The sequence below is a fragment of the Phodopus roborovskii genome, unplaced genomic scaffold, assembly GCF_943737965.1.
Source record: "Phodopus roborovskii unplaced genomic scaffold, PHOROB, whole genome shotgun sequence".
NCBI classification, from domain to species: domain Eukaryota; kingdom Metazoa; phylum Chordata; class Mammalia; order Rodentia; family Cricetidae; genus Phodopus; species Phodopus roborovskii.
The window spans coordinates 6,507,340-6,530,767 of NW_026126689.1; the positions used below are offsets into that span (position 1 = coordinate 6,507,340).

Here is a 23,428-nt window from a genome sequence, read left to right on the forward strand (position 1 = left end):
GTTTCTTATTCAAGACCAGTGCTCTGGCCGCTGTTCCATTTTACATTAGAAAACATGACTGTCTCTTAAAAGAGATAAAATACATTTCTCAGATGGCATCCTGACCAGAGGAGGCAGAAATGATAGACGCCATGGGCATTGCTGTGGGTGTCCGTCGTGGTTAATGTAGTCAGCTCTGTCCTGTAGTTTAGACCTGTGTTTTCTCCTTTTTGGCTTTTACCGGTCCATGGTTGCTACTCTGCCTGACCTCATGTTTGATGCTTCTAATCTAAGAACCTAACAAGTGAAGCAGAAGCTTGAGTCATGACATGGATTTGAGATCCAGGTAGACCTCAGTCCCAAACTCAACCCTGCTGGCAAAGTGACTTTGGGCAACTTATGTCATCTCACTAAGCACATCCACCCATTTCTTCAGTGCGGGAAGTGTGCTTTCCTTCACAGTCTGAGGTGAGCACCTGGAGGCTAGGAAAGGGCAAGCAAGAACATGAAAGTCCTAAAAACTTTTGTTAGTTACATGTGAATGCCAAAGGTGGGTCAGGGGACAGCTGGGGCACCACACCAGCTTCAAATGTCTAGAACCATTTCTAGAATATTGGTGCTACCAGAATTAGGTAAGCAAGCAGTTGGTATGCACAATATCTATTGGAGATTGATTATTGCAATTCCTGTTTGCTAATATATTACTGATGTGCAAATGTGCTTCATCTGTTTCCAAGCAGAGCAGAAGCTTCCTAAGGACAGAGAACACTGGTGCCCCTACTGTGAGATAGATGGAATTACGGCCTCCTAGTAGGATCTGGGACACCACCCTCATCTTTCAAAAGGTCATCCATCTTTTTAATCACAGCTCATATCTTGTAAAATCTTGCCTGACTATAACCTGAGTGACTCCTGATCTGAACTATGCTGTTTTCTTTGGCAGTTGTTCATGTTGGTTAAAATTGCCAGTTGTCCTTTTAAATTGGCATAAGACTTAACGATGCTATGAGATTCTATGCCCTTTAGGACAATGGCGATGCCCCGACACACACACACGGGATCATACTTTGTGTACTGGTCTCCAGTTCGTAGAGCTGTGCCTATCTCTGCCTCAGGCACGTGCTCCGCATGCCCAGCCGATGGCGATGCCAAGGGTGGCTTTCCTTCTAACCCGTGCTGGCCTTTGATACAGAGGACCTGTCATACAGAGCTGACGAATGAGTTATTCTACTTTTCAAATGCTCAGTGCTGCAACAATAGTGTTATCAAAACAGATTCTGCAGAGCTCGTGGTTAATTCTACACTACTCTAGTAGAGTTGTATACTGTCACTATAAAGCTAGTGGATAAACACCCTCTGATTGAAAATGATAGAAAAGCCCCAAAGGTATTTAGTACACACAGTTTTGAAAATCTGTCATTTAGAAACATGCTAACCTGAAATTGCCTCATATTCTTTTAAAATACAGATTTAACACACAGAATAATGACTACAATTTTATGAATATTCTGTAATATATCAATGAAGAATTTTTTTCTAATACTTTTCAACCCTCCAAAGCATTAAACCATCACAAGTTTATCAAGGGTTGTACATATTTACCCTACTCTACATGTTTAAAACTTCCCATTTAGATACATATATATTTCGAGGGGGAGGGGTTTAAGATCGAGTTTCTCTGTGTAGCCCTAGCTGGCCTTAAGCTTAGAGATTCCCCTGCCTCTGCCTCCCAAGTGCTGGGTTAAAAGCCTGACTGTAGATATGTATTTCTAACGTTGCTTCATTTTAGTGTGTTCCATATCTTATGTGCAAAATATGATACAGAAGACAGGGTATTCTGTTGAGTATGGGAATTAGTTCTTTGAGTTCTGTATGGTGGAGAAACAAACTAACACTGTAGCTTCCATCAGATGCTCATTATTCCGTCAGTGTGTGCCCAGAAAGGGTTAGGGAGTGAGGAAGTCGGTACCTCTTCCAGTGATCTGGACTCTACTCTTTAACTATACCTGGATTCTGAGTGGCAGTCTATTTCACATCTGCCAAACCTGAATTATACCTTAAATACTGATAAAAATGATGCCTAGTTTTACTTATAATTCCTTCTCTTGAGCTTTGCTAAATTCAGTGAAATTGAATCCAATGAAAAAAATTAATCATATAGTTTAGCCCTCACTTATCCCTGTAGCCCACCAGAGCCTGACCGTCCAGGAGATAATCTGGGTAACCCACCAGAGCCTGACCTTCCAGGAGATAATCTGGGCAGTCCCACCAGAGCCTGACCGTCCAGGAGATAATCTGGGTAACCCACCAGAGCCTGACCTTCCAGGAGATAATCTGGGCAGTCCACCAGAGCCTGACCTTCCAGGAGATAATCTGGGCAGTCCCACCAGAGCCTGACCTTCCAGGAGATAATCTGGGCAGTCCACCAGAGCCTGACCTTCCAGGAGATAATCTGGGTAGCCCACCAGAGCCTGACCTTCCAGGAGATAATCTGGGCAGTCCCACCAGAGCCTGACCTTCCAGGAGATAATCTGGGCAGTCCCACCAGAGCCTGACCTTCCAGGAGATAATCTGGGCAGTCCCACCAGAGCCTGACCTTCCAGGAGATAATCTGGGCAGTCCCACCAGAGCCTGATCTTCCAGGAGATAATCTGGGTAGCCCACCAGAGCCTGACCTTCCAGGAGATAATCTGGGCAGTCCCACCAGAGCCTGACCTTCCAGGAGATAATCTGGGTAGTCCACCAGAGCCTGACCTTCCAGGAGATAATCTGGGCAGTCCCACCAGAGCCTGACCTTCCAGGAGATAATCTGGGTAGTCCACCAGAGCCTGACCTTCCAGGAGATAATCTGGGCAGTCCCACCAGAGCCTGACCTTCCAGGAGATAATCTGGGCAGTCCCACCAGAGCCTGATCTTCCAGGAGATAATCTGGGTAGCCCACCAGAGCCTGACCTTCCAGGAGATAATCTGGGCAGTCCCACCAGAGCCTGACCTTCCAGGAGATAATCTGGGTAGTCCACCAGAGCCTGACCTTCCAGGAGATAATCTGGGTAGCCCACCAGAGCCTGATCTTCCAGGAGATAATCTGGGTAGCCCACCAGAGCCTGACCTTCCAGGAGATAATCTGGGTAACCCACCAGAGCCTGACCTTCCAGGAGATAATCTGGGCAGCCCACCAGAGCCTGACCTTCCAGGAGATAATCTGGGCAGTCCCACCAGAGCCTGATCTTCCAGGAGATAATCTGGGTAGCCCACCAGAGCCTGACCTTCCAGGAGATAATCTGGGCAGTCCCACCAGAGCCTGACCTTCCAGGAGATAATCTGGGCAGCCCACCAGAGCCTGACCTTCCAGGAGATAATCTGGGTAACCCACCAGAGCCTGACCTTCCAGGAGATAATCTGGGTAGCCCACCAGAGCCTGACCTTCCAGGAGATAATCTGGGTAACCCACCAGAGCCTGACCTTCCAGGAGATAATCTGGGCAGTCCCACCAGAGCCTGACCTTCCAGGAGATAATCTGGGCAGTCCCACCAGAGCCTGACCTTCCAGGAGATAATCTGGGCAGCCCACCAGAGCCTGACCTTCCAGGAGATAATCTGGGCAGTCCCACCAGAGCCTGATCTTCCAGGAGATAATCTGGGCAGTCCCACCAGAGCCTGACCTTCCAGGAGATAATCTGGGTAGCCCACCAGAGCCTGACCTTCCAGGAGATAATCTGGGCAGTCCCACCAGAGCCTGACCTTCCAGGAGATAATCTGGGCAGTCCCACCAGAGCCTGACCTTCCAGGAGATAATCTGGGCAGTCCCACCAGAGCCTGACCTTCCAGGAGATAATCTGGGTAGCCCACCAGAGCCTGACCTTCCAGGAGATAATCTGGGCAGTCCCACCAGAGCCTGACCTTCCAGGAGATAATCTGGGCAGTCCCACCAGAGCCTGACCTTCCAGGAGATAATCTGGGTAGCCCACCAGAGCCTGACCTTCCAGGAGATAATCTGGGTAGCCCACCAGAGCCTGACCTTCCAGGAGATAATCTGGGCAGTCCCACCAGAGCCTGACCTTCCAGGAGATAATCTGGGCAGTCCCACCAGAGCCTGACCTTCCAGGAGATAATCTGGGTAGCCCACCAGAGCCTGACCTTCCAGGAGATAATCTGGGTAACCCACCAGAGCCTGACCTTCCAGGAGATAATCTGGGCAGTCCCACCAGAGCCTGATCTTCCAGGAGATAATCTGGGCAGTCCCACCAGAGCCTGACCTTCCAGGAGATAATCTGGGCAGTCCACCAGAGCCTGACCTTCCAGGAGATAATCTGGGCAGTCCCACCAGAGCCTGACCTTCCAGGAGATAATCTGGGCAGTCCCACCAGAGCCTGACCTTCCAGGAGATAATCTGGGTAGCCCACCAGAGCCTGACCTTCCAGGAGATAATCTGGGCAGTCCACCAGAGCCTGACCTTCCAGGAGATAATCTGGGCAGTCCCACCAGAGCCTGACCTTCCAGGAGATAATCTGGGCAGTCCCACCAGAGCCTGATCTTCCAGGAGATAATCTGGGCAGTCCCACCAGAGCCTGACCTTCCAGGAGATAATCTGGGTAGCCCACCAGAGCCTGATCTTCTAGGAGATAATCTGGGTAGCCCACCAGAGCCTGACCTTCCAGGAGATAATCTGGGCAGTCCCACCAGAGCCTGACCTTCCAGGAGATAATCTGGGTAGCCCACCAGAGCCTGACCTTCCAGGAGATAATCTGGGTAGCCCACCAGAGCCTGACCTTCCAGGAGATAATCTGGGCAGTCCCACCAGAGCCTGACCTTCCAGGAGATAATCTGGGTAGCCCACCAGAGCCTGACCTTCCAGGAGATAATCTGGGTAGCCCACCAGAGCCTGACCTTCCAGGAGATAATCTGGGCAGTCCCACCAGAGCCTGACCTTCCAGGAGATAATCTGGGTAGCCCACCAGAGCCTGATCTTCCAGGAGATAATCTGGGTAGCCCACCAGAGCCTGACCGTCCAGGAGATAATCTGGGTAGCCCACCAGAGCCTGACCTTCCAGGAGATAATCTGGGTAGCCCATCAGAGCCTGACCTTCCAGGAGATAATCTGGGTAACCCACCAGAGCCTGATCTTCTAGGAGATAATCTGGGTAGCCCACCAGAGCCTGATCTTCCAGGAGATAATCTGGGCAGTCCCACCAGAGCCTGACCTTCCAGGAGATAATCTGGGTAGCCCACCAGAGCCTGACCTTCCAGGAGATAATCTGGGCAGTCCCACCAGAGCCTGATCTTCCAGGAGATAATCTGGGTAGCCCACCAGAGCCTGACCTTCTAGGAGATAATCTGGGTAGCCCACCAGAGCCTGACCTTCCAGGAGATAATCTGGGCAGTCCCACCAGAGCCTGATCTTCCAGGAGATAATCTGGGTAACCCACCAGAGCCTGATCTTCCAGGAGATAATCTGGGCAGTCCCACCAGAGCCTGATCTTCCAGGAGATAATCTGGGTAGCCCACCAGAGCCTGACCTTCCAGGAGATAATCTGGGTAGCCCACCAGAGCCTTATCTTCCAGGAGATAATCTGGGTAGCCCACCAGAGCCTGATCTTCCAGGAGATAATCTGGGTAGTGAAATGGGAAGGAAATGTACCCACAAGTGAGGTGGCTTCAGTTCACCCAATTGTGAAATAGAAAGCTGTGAAGACACTCGGCAGGTACACTGGGAAAGATGCACTAAATGACCCAGTCTTTGTTATATCTCTGTGTGTGCATGTATGCTGATAATTTTTTGATAATTTTTATCTGCAGTATATTCATAAAAATAAGACAGCACATGGTTTGGATACTTACTGGCAAATGAATAACCCAATCTTTTAACAAATGTTGTTTTAAAAAATAATAGGTTTAAAAACTGAAGATCTTGAAGACTTTTAGCTTTTTGTAAATGAACAAAGTTAGGCGGGCATGATGACAGACACCTGTAACCCCAGCACTTGAGTTCAAGGCCAGATGGTCCTACTTGAAGTTAGCCAGGACTACATAGCAGGATTCTATCTCAAAAAGCCAGGAAAAGTTGTCTATAACTCTGGAAAAAAGAATTTCTCTTTGGACCTTGAAGGTTAAGAAAGACAAAGAGTCACACAGAGTTACCTAGGCTTGAACTTCAGATCACTGTTTGGTTTTCTCCCTAGAACATCGTCTGACTTCATGGTGAGAATGAGCATGCTGAGATACAGGATGTTTCAGGCAAAGGCTCACTCACCCTACCCCAAAGACACACCCAGGAATGACCTAAAAATATGTACTTTAATTCTGTTGTGACTGTTTTAAATCAGATTTATAGGCACTACTTTTTATTTGTCATGCAGTGAAGTATTTATTGTGTGATATAAGTTGGCTGAATTTGTAATGAGTTTATAAATAAGTCTCTCTTACTGGTGGTTTGCCCATCCATACCCCCAGGAGCATGGGAAGAGCTGGTGTCAGTGCGTGAGTTTGGCCTGCTCGAGAGCCTCTCGCTGGGGTAAGAGTTCCCCTTTGCAGCGGCTTGCTTCATCTACGTCTCAGTAACCGATGGTTGTGCAACCATTGTGAAGGGTTTACCTTGAGAGGCCACCACGCGTTTACAGAAAGATCTGGATGGGTTAACACCTCTAAGGAGCAGGTGTAATTATTGCAGATTTATTGTGTTATTCCCCGGGTCTTTCCTCCAGGGAGTTAAAACCTATCCTCCCACTAAAGAGAGGCAAATCCACCTTTTCTTCCAAGAGCCTGAGAGGCAGAAGTGAACATTTGAATAGGATCAAACTGAAAATGTCCAGTCGGCTCCTGACACTTACGGAGGAAATTATTACTAGTATCGTTTTGTGTGTTCAGGGGGTCAGTAGTCCTTGAGGAGTACGGGACCATAAGGAAATGAGAGGAAACATTTAGCTCTTCCTTTAGCATGGAAAACATACTGGTTTGCCCGCCCTCTTCCCTGTCCCCTGCCTTAGGGATCTGAACAAATGGAGTGACAAAGGTTGTAGGCTTGACTCAAAGAGAGCTAAACTAATCAGGAAGGTTTGTCCCAGAAAAGCATTTCAAGGAGAAATGTTTGGAAATAAGTTTGATTGTGGCTGTGTGATTATTTTAAAATGAAGCTATAAAACTACCAGTGTTTTATTCCTTATAAAAATTTTAAGGCTTTAAAATAATCATTAATGACTTTCTTTAGGTATATTTTGTTGATCATTCTGCTTCCCAGAGGAAAATGGGCTGTGCCATTGAAAAAAGGTAAAAAGGTTGTTGGAAACATTAGGTCTGGTTCTTGGAATAGAGGCTGTTGACCTCAGCAGTGACCACAGCAGCCCCAGCCAGAGTCTGAGGCAGCTGGCCACAGTGAAGGGTGCAGGAAGGTTCCAGCCATGCAGGTCTCCTTGCTGATCCTGGGCATCTGTCACCCAAAGCAGCCAGTGATGATCTCCACAGTTTTATGACCCTTGGCTACCATCCCAGTAACAAATAAGTCATAAGCTACCCTCTTCCCCTTTGTAAAATTCCACTCTGCAGTGTGGCCTTCCACCGAGAACCTCTGAAACAGTGAGGACCTATGCCTCGGAAGCTTTGTGTGTAACCAGCTTATTTCTCCTTCTTCTTTCCCTTCTCCTCCTCTCCTTTCCCCTGACAGTGATTTGAAGAGTAAGGAATAAGGGACAGTCAAGGGACGGAAGCTGAAGCAGATGTTAATATTGCTTACTCTTTTCTGGGGATAGGTAGCTAAAAGCCAAGGACTGCTCTTTTCTGCAGTGCTTCAAGGATGTCAAAACTTTTGACACTGTAAGGAAATGTCATCTAAAATGTGTTGGGCCACATTCATAGGTGTACTGGGACACACGAGGCCTATGAACCATAGGCTGGATATGTCTGGTTTATAGCATTTATAACTATATGAATATTTAAGTGATGCTAATAAAGAACAATCACTTTCTGTATTTGTAATATTAGGAAGATATTGACATAAAAAGCAGGTGGAAATATGATTGCATAACAAACCAGAATAATCATGCCAGCAATAGTCATGTCAGACATACACAGGCGTATCAGTGATAGTGCCCAGATCAAGGTTGGAGCCATCTTTCAGACCAGAAGGGAAGTCTCTGTTGACCCACGGGTCACGGTAAAGACAGATTCAGGTGGGACTTAGGGTTAGACCAGACCTGCCTCCAGGGAGTCAGAACACAGGGGCAGGGGCACCACAGGGCGCGGCCGCCCGGCCCGCGGAGGAGCTGACGGCCTCTGCTTCGCCCTTGTTTGTGCTGTTGTTTTCATTCTAGAGTATTGTTTGTTTGTTCTGAGCCGGGGTCTTGCTGTGTGGCCCAGAATTTCCTCAAATTCTCAATTCTCCTGCCTTAGCCTTTCAAGTTTAGTCAGGTACCGCCATGCATCTCTCTTGCATTTTACAAATCTTTATTTGGGTAGAAAAGTACTGATAGGTTTTTCTCTGATTTCGAGTCAGGCCTGCTTCTTAGATATATGTGTGCCTGGAGACGCTCCAGGTTTTCGACAGTTAGCAGTGGTCAGGGTACACTGTAAGCTTGGCCTGCCATGGGAAGTGTGAGGAAAACCAAAGAGGTCTGAGGTATCATTGTGGTCCTTGGTGTCAGAGTGTGTAGGAACATGACTTAACCATGTAAAGGGTTAAGAGAGGAACTACTTAGCGGTGTGGTGACTCACACCTGTGATCCTAGCATTGGGGAGATGGAGGCAGGAGAATCAGACCTTAGTCATCCTTGCCTACATAGAGAGTTCGAGGCCAGCCTGGACTATATGAGATCTTGTCTCAAAAACTCAGGCTTGGGGCTCTAAGCGGGATAGTCTTTAGATCAGTTGAGAAGCGGGGACTCCATGCAGAAGGCAGAACCTACTGGAGAGTGAGTGAAGTGAGTAGAGAAGGGACTCTGTTCTGGGAAGATGAGCGCGGCCAGCCTAGAGATGAAACTTCTGGAAAATCAGTGGTTGAAGACAAAACTAGCAAGTGTTTGGGATCAAGATGTGTGTTGTCTCTCCAGCTTTACCTTCTGGATACTAAGGAGTCACTATTAGCTTTTGGACAGAGGAGCAATGCTCAGAAGCTTATGTAGGAAGACAAATCTGGTGGCCAGAAACAGGAGCGTTAAAGGATCATTCAGGTAGGCCAGGTTCCTATATTTACTTTAGGGTTACTTTTGAGAAGTAATCATTTCAGCTGGGTGACGGTGGAGTACGTCTTTAATCCCAGCACTTGGGAGACAGAGGCAGGTGGATCTCTGTGAGTTCAAGGACAGCTTGGTCTACAAAGCAGTCCCAGGACAACCAGGGCTGTTACACAGAGAAATCCTGTCTTGGAGGGGGAAAAAGAGAAGTAATGATTCCAACTTGGGAGTGAGTGGCAAAAAGAACAGGAACTAGAGCGTTGGATTCAAGAGACATTTTGCTTTTTATGGTTAGTTGCATTATATGGTTATTTAAATACTTTTTAATAAAAAAAAAAAAAGGAAAGATAAATCTATCGAGACTGACTACCTTATGCCTGTTGAGGAAATCGGGACTCATCGAGGTAAATCCACAGTTTGGAGCCAAGCAACTAGATAAGTAAATACTGTATTAACAGAATTGGAAATGTTAGAATGGAGGGTTAGATCATTGACGTAGCAGGAGACAGGAATGTATGGGTGGGACATTCCGGTGGGGACGGCTGCTTACGCTGTCTGAATGAATGGTGCCGTCCACGGGAAAGAGAATGCTGGGAGCACCGGCATTTTAGAGGAGGGGGAGAAGGAACTGCCTTCACCCTGTGTAATTAGCCGCAGGGAGGAGGAAGGCAGTTAGAGATTCGCATTAGTGTAGATAAGAGCTTCAAGAGGGAAGACACGGTCAGCAGTGTCAGATGCTGCAGACAGGCGAAGGGAAGAGGCTGAAGGGAAGTTTTCACCTGAAGAACACAGGGCTACCGTGTCTGAATACGCTGGGGGAGGGTGGAGAGGGAGCATGGGAGAGGAGAGCTTCCATTTACAGGTAAGGAGAGTAAGAGAGGGCTGTGACTGCCCTGCTGCTGCCCTCGACTTGGAAGTTTGTGCATGCACACACACCTGAAGGGAGAGGCTAGGCCCATAAGTCACTTGGACAACTTTATTCAGTACCAACTCAAGACCTGTCCAATAAACGTAGAGAATCAGCAGCTTCGAGGAAAAAGAATGGCTGAAACAGGATTCGGGGGGGGGGGGGATGGAAAAATATGGATTAGGAGACTAGCAGGACCTGAGACAGACGTTGGAATTCTGGAAGAGACAGGTGGGGATCTGCTGAAGAGGGAACATCAGGGGACAAGTGATGGGCTTGAGAGGGAAATGTTAAACCATCACTCTAGGTAATGCCGGGGGGTCAGAGAGCAGCTGAAGCTAGATGGCTAAATACCAGGGAAGCTTGACAGACTCTCCACTTTGTAACTGCTGTGTAAGAAATGGTGGGGGTGGGGTGGGGTGAGGGTGGCTCATTCAGTGTGACACATAAGCACCAGCACTTGAGGCCCATCCTTAGCATTCACCTAAAAAGCCAGGCGTTTGTAACCCAGACACTGGGGAAATGAGACAGGAAGACCCCCGAGGCTTGCTGGGTAGCCGGTCTAGTCAAGTGGTGTGCCTCAGACTCACTGAGACTTGACTCCCAAAATATGGAGCCTGAGGAAGACGCCTGTTGTCAACCTCTGGTCTCTGTACACATATGCATGCACACTCAGACGTGTGTGCACATGAACACACATACATGCACGAAATGGTTATCAGAGGCAGCTTAGAAGGTAATTGGTGTTAGTTCCTTCTTGTACCTTTAAGGGTTTTCCCTTTCTTATCACTTAGTGTGTTTTCACATATATAATGAATTACATTTAAAATATTTTCCAGTATTACCATAATTATAAATTGTATGGTTACTCCAGAAAGATCTTAAATAGTTCCAAGATTATCTAGGTTATAGATATGTCAGTATGAAATCATAGTTCTTTCTTTCTCTCAACTTCCACTGTGTGTGTGTGTGTGTGTGTGTGTGTGTGTGTGTGTGTGTGTATACAGGTACAAGTTGACATCTATCTGTGCCTCCTTTAATCACTTTCCACTTTTTTTTTTTTTTTTTTTTTTTTTTTTTTGAGATGAGGTCTCTCAGTGAATCTGGAGCTCACCAATTAGGCTACACTGGCTAGCCAATTAAACCCCAAGAATCCAAATCCATGCCCAACTTTCTCTCTCTCTCTCTCTCTCTCTCTCTCTCTCTCTCTCTCTCTCTCTCTCTCTCTCTCTCTCTCTGTCAGTGCTAGAAATCATGTTCAGTCCTTTATGCCTGCATTGTGAACACTTACTTAGACTGAGCTATCCCCCCCCCCAGCATCTGAAATCTCAGGACTTTCTAGAAAAAATTATTAATGTGTAGGTTGACAAAATAGGTTAGCAAGGAGCCCATGAGTGTTGCTATTTGGCCCTGTCTGAAAAGTGATGCATGTTCTAAGCCAGCTAAACACCAAATCATCTATCTACAACGCTACATAATTCAAGAAGACCAGGATGCCAGATGGTAGGGAGTATGTCTCATTCAGAATGCGGAATATCATGAGAGTCCCTATGATGAAGTTTGTGTGGGAACATGGTCCTTAAGAGTGGTAGAACTGGTTATTTGGTTCTAATTGAGAACCAAATTGAGAAGGCTAAGCTGACTGCACGGAAGAACTAAGTATGTAGTACTTATCTGGGTACTTGATAAGAGTCTCCAGATTTAACAAGATGCAACCTGAACAGGAACGAAGAATTGGTTTCTGTTACAAGTACAGTTACAAGAAATAAATGGTGGACTAAGCCCCAGTTCTGTATCTGATTCTGACTCTATTCCTGAGCCTCCTGTCCTCCTAAGGCTGGTAGGTCTGAAGGCAGAACCCGGGAACCGTTAGTCTCACAAACAAGGGGACTAGAATGCTTCTGAGTGGGACTGATTTGCTTTCCAGGCTGCTGCATTTTAAGTCATTACGCATGCATATGTGTGTGTGGGCACATGTGCGCACGTGAACACCAAGGACTGTGTGGGGACCGGAGGACAGCGCCAGGGTTAGGCCTTATCTTTGGCCTTGTTTGAGAGACGGTCTCGTGTTCATTGCTGTATATGCCCGGATAGCTAGCCCATGAGCTTCTGGAAATTTTCCTGTCTGTGTCACCCATCTTGGTGTGGGAGCTTTGGGACCACAGGTGATGTGACTGCCCAGCTTTCCTGGGTTCTGGGGGCCTGTATTCAGGGCTATACGCCACCGCGACACTTTACCCACCAGTCCATCTCCTGGCCCTCAGCTGCTTCTGAAGTGGGAGGGCGATCTGACCAGAGCCTAAATGAGTCAGTGGAGTCCGCTCATGGAGGAGTAACTCAGATATTTATTTTCCCTTTTCCCTCCCTCTTAGGTATGGCCTCACATGTGCGAGCTCTCTCCCCTCACACCCTTCAATCAAGTGCCTTCTGTAGTGTGAAGAAACTTAAAGTAGAGCCAAGTTCCAGCTGGGACATGACTGGGTACGGCTCCCACAGCAAAGTGTATAGCCAGAGCAAGGACATACCGCCTTCTCAGCCAGCCTCCACAGCCGCCAGCACCTCCTTGCCGATCCCAAACCCAAGCCTACCTTACGAGCAGACCATCATCTTCCCAGGAAGTACTGGACACATAGTTGTAACATCAGCAAGTAGCACTTCTGTCACCGGGCAAGTCCTCGGCGGACCACATAACCTAATGCGGCGAAGCACTGTGAGCCTCCTTGACACCTACCAAAAATGTGGACTCAAGCGGAAGAGCGAGGAGATTGAGAACACGAGCAGCGTGCAGATCATTGAAGAGCATCCACCCATGATTCCGAATAATGCCAGCGGGGCCACTGTGGCTACTGCCACCACGTCCACTGCCACCTCCAAAAACAGTGGCTCCAACAGTGAAGGCGACTACCAGCTGGTGCAGCACGAAGTGCTCTGCTCCATGACCAACACCTATGAGGTGTTAGAGTTTCTGGGCAGAGGGACATTCGGGCAAGTGGTCAAGTGCTGGAAACGGGGTACCAATGAGATTGTGGCCATTAAGATCCTGAAGAACCACCCTTCCTATGCCCGGCAAGGCCAGATTGAAGTGAGCATCCTAGCCCGGCTGAGCACGGAGAGCGCTGACGACTACAACTTTGTTCGGGCCTACGAGTGCTTCCAGCACAAGAACCACACGTGCTTAGTCTTTGAGATGTTGGAGCAGAACCTCTATGACTTTCTGAAGCAGAACAAGTTTAGCCCCTTGCCCCTCAAGTACATCCGCCCAGTCCTCCAGCAGGTGGCTACAGCTCTGATGAAACTCAAAAGCCTGGGCCTTATCCATGCTGACCTCAAACCAGAGAACATCATGCTGGTAGATCCATCCAGACAGCCATACCGAGTGAAGGTCATCGACTTCGGGTCAGCCAGTCACGTGTCCAAAGCCGTCTGCTCTACCTACTTGCAATCCAGATACTACAGGTAAGACTGTTTCCATGGAGAGTGTCTTAGGGTGAAGGAGGTCCACTGGCATCCACAGGGGTGTAGAGAGTGACACAAACATAGCTAGTGCTTGCTGCTGCCAGAAAGAGATCTTACTGTGGGGGCTGGGAAGATGCTGAGTGGCTGAGAGCACTTGCTGCTCCTGCAGAGAGCTGTAGTTTGGTTCCCAGCACCCACGTGGCCGCTTACAACTACCAGTAAATCTAGTTCCCGATCCGTCACGTCACCCTCTTATGGACTCCAGACATACACATGGTATACATGCATACGTTCAGGCAAACACTGTTATGAACAAAAATACATAAATCTTTTTAAAAACAAAAAGAGAGACCTTAATGTAGTTGAAAATTAAAATATACGCAGATGGGAATGTCAATGAGAAGCCAGCTAAGAAGGCATCCAAGTAACATTCTTGGTCTGGTTTTGGGAGTTGGAGAGGATTGTGGGAGCTAGGTGAAGAGCAGAGTGGAGAAGTCAGGGTCTTTGGGATGGAGAGGACCAGGTAGCTACAACAGGAAGGGGTGTGCCAATAACACGCCCAGGGCAGCAAAATGCACGGCTCGTTTAGGGGACGAGGATGAACTGCCTGGCCAGACGGGATTTATGAGCAGTACCTAGGAAAAAGTTCTGGAAACTTCAGACAAGCAGGGGTTTGGGGGGAGGGTGTAATAGGTTGATAGCAGTGTTCTGAGAAGACTTACGTTCCTGTGGAAGGGACTGGAAGGAGGGAAGATCTTTGTCCTGGGACCAGTTACACTCCCGTGATATGTTTATGTCAGGGGACATCTACCCCTGCCACCCTGTGCACCGCTATTATTATTATTATTATTATTATTATTATTATTATGAAATAACCAAGGCTGGATAATTTTGTAAAGAAAAAAGGTTTATTTAGCTCAAGTTCTGTAAGTTCAAGGTCATGATGCTACTAACAGCCTTAGGTAGATGGCCTCACAGTTGTGGGATCATGCACAGGAATAAGAGATTCAAGATTTTAAGACAACTTTTATTGAAGAGAAGTATCTCAGGGGTTAATTCCTTCCAAGGAGCTCCCACCAGACCGTCCACCTCCTGCCATCAGTACACTGAGGACCATTCTTTCAACTGATGACCCTCTGGGCAGGGGTGGGGGTAGGGGATGGGGGGTGGACCTTGCACAATGCTAGCTAGCTGCAAGGCTGTAAACAAGGCCCTGGCCACTCAGGAGTCTCCAGCATGCTGCAGGCTTTGGCATCAGTAGAATCCAGAACAGGGCTGATCCCTACACTGACTAGCTGTGTGATTTGTGCTCACTGCCCACCTTCTACGTCTTCTCATTCCCTGATCTGTGAGCTGGAAGCTGGGGTTTTTATGCCAGTTCTAGTTGGCATAGCCTAGGGCTGTAGAATGGCAAAGGGCCATGCTGGAAGTAGTAGTGGCCAGTCCACAGAGGCAGAAATTGGCAAGAAAAGAAACTCAAAATTCGCATGAAAAGGTAGGCCGACCGTCATCTAAGAGGTTGGCTTGTGGCAGTAATAGGAGAATCCCAGGACTTCTTGCACTGGTGGTGGATGTGCTCCCCACACCTTCTTCAAGGGTGCAGAGGACAGACTGGACAGACTTGAGCTGACCTTCGGCGGTAACACCGCTGACCTTCGACCTGTTCTGAAGGCTGACCACCTGCCTGTGTGGCCTCCTCTGACTTGCTGCTCTCACGGATCAGTCACATGTCTCCTGTTCCGTCCATGCTCTCCACCTTCCTTTGTCTTGTGTTTTGATCTGACTCAAAACATGGGTCTCAGGTCCTCTCCGTCCCTCTGAAGAGGGACTCCTGCGTTGTAGGAGCTCTTGCTAGTGATGGTTTTCTCTCTGACTTCAGATACACCCTCTGCTCTTAGGACGAGTTCTCACAGGTGTCTACATGTTTGTGAGGATCAATCTACCCCTGCTCGGTTTCTTTCCCCCATTCAGCCTGGGGGGAGCCATGGGCCCACTGCTGGAGCCGCCCAGGAAGGTGGGGCTGGACAATGGGAAACGGTACGCTCCTTGGTAGAGGAGGCCAACAACCGTTATTCTCTGAGAGGTCCTGGCCCTTCCTTGAAAGCCAACTCAGTATGGGTCAGTACAGGGAAATGTCTCAGAGGTGGCCATTGCTGGAGCGTTTTTCTAGTTACTGTACAATGGAGGCTGTCGCTGCCACTTTAATTTAGACTTACAAATCCAGGGTGCCAAAGGCTGTTTCTTCCCAGTTCTTGGCCTGAATATAGGGAAAACTGTGCCAAGTCAAGGGCTGTGTGAAAGTTCTATTATTTAGTTAACCTGTATTGCTCTAGTGAACACAATCCAGCTTCACTGAAGTTTGCTAAAAATTAAGCATGGAGGCTAACTATGTTTAATAATCAATGCATCCTTGTAGCGAAATGTGACTCAAGTTACATTTGGGACTGCTCCGAGGCCCTCTGTGCCACTGCTAAGAGCTCACTGTCCACCCCTCCTGCTGAGGACTCTGCAGTCACCATAACTCAGAAAGATGTTCTGAGCTAGGATGGCAGTGACGTATCCATGGGAACTGGGGCAGGGCTAAATCCTCTGCTTGAACTTCATGTTCCTCCTCACCTGCTTTCAGGCCTAGTCAGCCATTTGAGGGCCTCATTTGAGGGGTGATGAAGGCTCTTTGCGTCCTGTGGGCACTTAGGAGCCTGCCCGCCATTCCTCAGCAGGCAGTCATCCCTCCTTCCTGCGTCTGTGTCCTTACTTCCACAGACCTCAGCTGCCTGCCACCCAGGTCTGCGGGACCTTTGAGAACAGCATCCAGCTTTGAGCCATTTGTCATTGCTGTGGAGGACCGGCAGTGTAGGTCCCACAACTTCACCTTTCACTTGAGGAAAGGGGACAAGAGAAACTCTTTGATTGTCTGTCATTAAGACCCTTGTCCTAGAAGAGCACACTTTCATGGACATTTTGAGAGAGGTGGGGTGTTTTCTGGCTGCCTGGACAGAGATGCCATTACATTCCCACATGGCCTTTGTCCTACAAGGCCTGTCTTTCCCGAGGGGTCCCCCGCCTTCAGCCTGGCACATTAGCCACTAGGGACACCTCACCTCCAAAGGGTGACTGTGCTCTGCCCTCTCATTTTCAATACTACTATATTAAGTGCCACTCCCGTGACCCCCTGTCAGGCATGATTGAAAATAGTGTAAATTTCCTGTTTTTAGCCGGAGGGGCCTGGGAAGGAAGGGGTGGCCTGGAAACCACCTAGTTCCCCAGCAGCTAGGTGTGTGCTTGCCTCTGCCTGCACCAGTCACTGAGCCCAGGGCCCCTCTGCCTGCACCAGTCACTGAGCCCAGGGCCCCAGTGCCTGCACCAGTCACTGAGCCCAGGGCCCCTCTGCCTGCACCAGTCACTGAGCCCAGGGCCCCAGTGCCTGCACCAGTCACTGAGCTCAGAGCCCCAGGAGCCTGCACCAGTCACTGAGCCCAGGGCCCCTCTGCCTGCACCAGTCACTGAGCCCAGAGCCCCTCTGCCTGCACCAGTCACTGAGCCCAGGGCCCCTCTGCCTGCACCAGTCACTGAGCCCAGAGCCCCTCTGCCTGCACCAGTCACTGAGCCCAGAGCCCCTCTGCCTGCACCAGTCACTGAGCCCAGGGCCCCTCTGCCTGACCAGTCACTGAGCCCAGGGCCCCTCTCCTGTCAGCGGTCTGCTCAGCTAAGCTGGATTCTCAACAAGGCCACGGAAAGAGCTTTGTGGAGGGCCGGGTGCAGCAGAGTTAGAGAGTTGATGAAGTATTTAGGCAGAGAGGCACAGGGCACGGAAGAGTATGCTCAGTACAGGGTGGGGGGGGGGGGCTTCTCAGACTCACACTTGGCTGCATACAATTATGTGCATTACTCAAAGGTTGAAACTGACCAGGTTTAAAGATTAAGCAAAGCTTAAAATTTAAGTAAAGTTTCAAAAACAAGTAAAAACCCACGAGTAGGTTAACTTATTTCTCTTACATTAAAGGTTTTCCTTTTGTAAATGAAATAGTTTTATGAGGTACACAGTTTAGATTTGGGGTGAGAGAGGTATGTACTAAAAGGTAAAACTCAAAAGTCTCAAAATTCTGTCCCTAAGTGGACCTAGCTCATTTGTTTGCAACATCCTAATTTGAAGTATCCTTAGAAAAACGCGATTACTTCTGTGGGCAGTGTTGGCTTTGTTGGTTATTTTGAACTTTCACTCAGTCAGTATAGGAAAGGAATGCCTGCCTTCCCTTCCCTTCCCGTGCGGCCTTACTCACGCTCTATTTCTAGCCTGCCACAGAACTGCTGTGAGGACAGTCCCATACGTGCCGTAAGGAAACAGGGTTGCTTTTTCTGGTCTTTGTGAGTCTAACGGTGGGGTGGAGGGGGTCTTCCAACTTGACTGTGTCCTGAAGGTTAGCCCTGAGGGTAATGTCAGCAGAGCTAAGAAGCTGGAGAGCTTGTTGGAGAGAATTCTTTCAGACCCCATCCCAGAGCTACTGTGCCCTCGGTGGGGAAGAGATCCCTGACCCGTGGAAGTCTCCGTCCTCTACGCCACCCCAGAGACTGACTCTTGAGAAACCCTGTTTGGGCTGAGGGCAGGACCACACACGCACACGCACGCACGCACGCGCGCGCGCACACACACACACACACACACACACACACACACACACACACACACACACGGTGCTACCCTTCAGGTGCTCATGCCCCCAGAGCACAGTGGCAGATGACCGTGTGCCTTTACCAACTCACTACAGAAGTACCTACCCGGTCATTATTTAATTCTACATTGGTCCCAAGGTTTTGGTTTTTTGAGTAAGCAATTAACTGGTGCTGGGTTATTTCTGCTGTCAATATGACCTCTAAATTAAAAACAAATATTAAACTCTGAAACACACACACACAAACACTACTGTTGGACAAAAGATAGTCAAAGGTGACAATGTGTACAATTTTGTTTCTGCTCTGCGCTATTCAAAAGTATTCTGTATAGATGTTTTCTTGAGAGTTGTAAGACCATCGTTCTGAATCCCAAAAGTGAACATAAAAACCCAGGCATAAGGGCTGGTGAGATGGTTCAGGGTAAAGGCGCTTGCTGCCAACCCTGACACAAAAAATAACTAGCTATGTAGGTACACAGATAGACAGATAGGTAGGAAAGACATAAAAACACAAAACCTTAGGACAGTGTACATGCATGTAATTTTCTTTATTCGTTTTCATTTGATTCTTTTGGGTGCAGAGGTTTTTAGGTAAAGATGGAAATTTTAATTCCATTCATTATGTCATACACTGAATATATACATATTTGAGGATATAGCAAGTAAGATATGCTCTCAAATTTTGAGTTAATTTCCTCTTTCAGATGAGAAAAATTCCTAGAAATATAATTCTGATATTTGGTATTCCAACAGCTGCTTCTCACAAACCCATTGTATACGCGATTGAAATGGATGGTAGAAGGGAATAGACAGCCTACAAAGTTCAGTGAAGGAATTTCGCAGCATGGGCTGAGTACGGAGTGAAAGCTGTGGTGAAGGGATCTCGGGGTAGATCTCCAAGGAAGTGTGAGAGGTCTGGGCGCCGTTTATAATGAGCGGGAATGTGGGGGAAACACAGGGACATGCAAGCAGCTCCAGGCCTGGGTTGGAGCACAGTGGTAGAGATGTGAGGTCTGACAGTGCAGAGTTTTGAATAAAGCATCAGGGGCTGGATGGTGTTCAGTCGAGCTATGAGTTGGAAGCTTCTGTACATTCTTGAAGAAGCAATAATAATCTGATGAGGTCAGTGATGGTATAATCAGTTGGAAAAAAGGCAAAATAGACCAACACTTGGTGGGAGACACAAAGGCCAGCAAATAACTGCATTCGGGAAGGAGGACAGAGGTGTAGGTTGTATCATTACCCTCCCTGTAGTCGGACTGTGGACCCTTTAGTGCATTTGACTTTTCTGATAGTTGATCACAGAACTGATTTAGCAGAGAACAGTTTGGTGTTTGTATTCTTGTTTTGTTGGGTGGCTTTGCTCCCTCTTCCAGAGTTCCGGTCTGCTAGGACCTGGTTTCAAATCCCACCACCACTACAAAGTAATAGTCTTTAGCCTCAGTCCTGGCCCCGCCCCCACGCCCGCTCCCCTGACTCACTGGAGAGATTTAGCTGTGAGCCTCCCACACTGTTCCATCTGGCTAATTGTGGCCAGGACTTGTGCTTATCAGGCTGTGGGTCAGAGGTGGGGATTCTGGCTATGGTAGAAAGTCTTTCCTCTGTGGGTGACTCTGGTATCATTAACCCCCAGGGAACCTTCCTTCATTTCCCATGAACACAAACAGGGCATATTCCGCAGTACAGACTGTGGGCTCCAATGGAGCCCACAAACACAAGTTTCAAAAATAATCTGGCTAATTGTGGCCAGGACTTGTGCTTATCAGGCTGTGGGTCAGAGGTAGGGATTCTGGCTATGGTAGAAAGTATTTCCTCTGTGGGTGACTCTGGTATCATTAACCCCCAGGGAACCTTCCTTCATTTCCCATGAACACAAACAGGGCATATTCCGCAGTACAGACTGTGGGCTCCAATGGAGCCCACAAACACAAGTTTCAAAAATAATATAACTTACACAGATCATAATATATAAAAAGTGACTGGCCCATTCTGGAAAAAAAAAAAGAGCTCTGCAAGCAGTTATGTATGGCAAACGTTAGCTCTTAAACTTGCCTTCTGTTACTAATAGAGGCAGCAGGAGAGGCATGTGCTGGCTCACATTGGAGGATAGATAGTATGTGAAAGCTATCCAGCGTACTGACAGTCTCATGTGCCAACTTACACGTGAAAACAATCGGAAACACTGTTCTGCTTCTATGAAGAAGTGATCAGTAAGTTACCTGGGCTGGTTAGCTGCCTTCAAATCTCCGTTGTGTCTGGGACCTTCAGTTATATAGTATACATTTTGAAATTAGTCGTTCAGTAATTATTAATTTATGTTCATAACTACCTGGTAATTGTTAATAAATACAAAATAATTTTCAGTGCTGTAGTCTGTGGGTACTTGAGTATCTCTGCGCTGCAGCCTCGCCATACACAGGAGAGCAAGGGCTCGTGTCTGCCCCTGAACTCTGACTTAGGTACACAGTGAAGCCCATACACGACATGCAGCCATGGGCGCGTATGAGAAAGGGCGACACGCGGTACTGTGCCGCACTCCACACGGGTGCTGATGCGCACAGAGACAGAAAGGAGATGGGTGCGCATGAAAGGAAAGCCGAGAGCACATGTTCAAAACAGGAGATGAGCATGCGCCCCAGACAGCAGAGCAGCCGCCTCCCAAGTGTCCCTGGGGCCTGAGGGCCCAGTCGCACAAGTGCTGCCGCTGCCCTGGAAACAGCGGCTCTCGGCCTTGGTGTAGGGCTCCAGCTGCATCCCTCTAAGCCCGAAGATGGGAGGGCTGGGACCACCCTTGGGCTCAAGGGTTAGGCCAGTTGTTTTCAAAGTGAGCTCTAGGGACCCTGCAACCCCATGGTGCTTGTTAGGAATTAGGGATAGCTACCGTGCTAAACTAATTTAGTAGGCAGGTATGCCGGGAGTGGGACCAGCTATTGGTCAAGTTTCCCAGCAAATGCTTTCCTCCTCTCCTCCCTTTCCCCTTCTTGTTTTCCTTCTAGTACTGGGGATTGAACACAGGGCCTTGGGCATGATACCAAGTGCCTCATACTCAGCTACATCCCTGCCCACCCACCCCCTTTACCCCTCTGTGTGTGTTTTATGATAGTGTCTCACTAAGTTGCTTGGGTTGGCCTTGAATTCTGTCTGTTACTCTAGGTTAGCCTTAAACTTACAGTCCCCCTGCCTCAGCCTCCTGAGTAGCTGGAATTACAGGCCCGTGTCATTGTGCCTGACTGCTTTTCTTCTTAACACTTTTAACGAGGAATTTACATTCAGAAGGCTGTTGACAAGTTGCAGCTGTGAACTGTAAAGTTTGTAGATAAAGACCACACATCTCCATCCTTCTGCAGTCGCCTCCTGCCGCCTTTGTTGCTATGGTCATTGCCGTTCTTTGCAAATGTGCTGCGGAGGGTGTGGGCTGCATAAGTCTCCTCTCAGTGCGTAGCGCGTCTTGTCAAGGTTAGAGAAGGGGATACTGGTGCCAGCCTGGCCCTGAGCTCTTGATCTTTCTTCTGAGTGGTAGGTAGCTCCTCGGAAGGCCCATTTGTGGCTAAACTCCTAACACTCGGTGGTGGGGATGTGGAAACACAAAAGTGGAGAGGGTGATAGACAAGGCCTTGAGGGTTGGCACACTCGGGTGTGTTTTACAGTGGGTGGGGATAAGAAGGCAGGGGTCCAGCAGAGGCGATAGTGCTGTGGAACTTTAGCAGATAGCACCTATCAGCATCACTCAGGCGCACTCCCTGTGCCTCAGCTGGGTTGAGAGCCACAGTTCCCATCCGGGCATCACATAAACAACTCTTTGAATTCCCAGTGTGTGCCAGGCACTGTGTTTTATGCTGAGCTCTAAAGACCGCAGTGGGAGCGGCCTTAGCTATGCAGGGTTTCTGCAGCCTGAGAGGGATGAGCCCCCTTGTCTTGGCCCTGCCTCCGTCCAAACTGAGGAGCAGTGGCGCGTGTTACCCTCAGTCACTGTGCTCATCCTCCTGGGGGTCGGGGCCTGCAACTGCTTCAAGTCTTCCCCGTGGCAGCAGCCTCTGCTGACCTTTGTCCTCCAACGGGTCCCTAGCTCACCGCCCTGCGAAGGAGGTGCAGGGCAGCCCGGCTCTTTCCTGTCCCCAGCAGCTTCTGGCTCACATGGAGTTGTGAAGCAGGGTGACTGAGATGAAACAAGCCACACACAGCTTGTGCCAGCTGGTGGGTCAATGTTTGGAGGGTACCCAAGTGCATGGCCCTTGACGCCGGAGAGAAGTTGGGAGGGTGACATTAAGGAGCCATTGCCTTACGGCTCCTTAAGCAGATCCCTGAGACAAACAGGGTTTGAGTGCAGGTGGGCTCTTTGGTAGATGATCCACAAAACAGGAGTAAGTAAGGGCTAGCAGAAGTGCTGGCCGTCATAGTGCCTGTGAACCGCTGCTGCAGGCCGTGGAACTCCATTTCCCCGTGAGGAGTGTGCACAGCGTAAGAACGGCAGGGGTGGTGTTTGTAAGTGGAAAGGGATGGAAAAGAAAATGCTTCTGTAGGCAGATTTAAGACTTACAGGCAAAGAATGTAAAGCTCAGTTCTGTGCCGTGTTTAGGGGATATAGGGACCTGAAGCTAGTAAGAGTGAGTGTCATCTCCACTGTAACACCAGTAGCCTTCCTCCAGGGTAGTGCAGGGCTGGCCTGAGATGGTCTACAGACGTGCTGAGGACAGGTAGGCCCAAGAGTGGAAATGGCAGAGGCAGATGGGAGGTCATGCGAGGTCAGCCACTTTGTTCCCATACACTGTCCATTCAGTGTGCAGGTTGGAGCTACCGCCCCCTAACACTCACATGTGGAGAGGGATGACTACAGAAATGGGTGGTGGGTGATAACAGCAGTTTCCTGTGCGTCATAATACAACTCTCTGTCATGTACCAGGCACCTCTGCCTGCCAAGCTCTGTGTTATTCCTCAGACAAATCCTGTACCTGTTGAAAAGTCTTGAGTTCATGTCATTTGGCTTCTCTGAGCCCTAGATCATAGGGACTAAACTTCAGCCTCTTGAGGAATCATACAAAACGCGCACGCACGCACTGTGTTTTGCCAGCACATCTCTGTGCCAGTCAGACTGCAGTTAAAACCTGAAGGCAGTGGTCCTAACTAACCTTTAAGTGGCCAATTCACCAAAGTCGGCCAGCATCTACTTGGTCCCATTTAGAAAGTGAGAAAGGGCTACCCCAGGGGGACAGGTAAAGCCTGCTACGGGAGCTGGAGATGGCACCCTGGGTTCCATGA

At 48.7% G+C, this 23,428-nt stretch overlaps 1 protein-coding gene across 1 annotated transcript in view; it reads left to right on the top strand.

Annotated features, from left to right (window-relative positions):
• The window catches only part of Hipk2 (homeodomain interacting protein kinase 2), a 168,283-nt gene that overhangs the window by 45,285 nt on the left and 99,570 nt on the right, over positions 1–23,428 (top strand). The window contains exon 2 of the mRNA XM_051174732.1: positions 12,419–13,502. Within this exon, the coding sequence (XP_051030689.1) occupies positions 12,419–13,502 (1,084 nt within the window). The remainder of the gene's footprint in view (positions 1–12,418; positions 13,503–23,428) is intronic.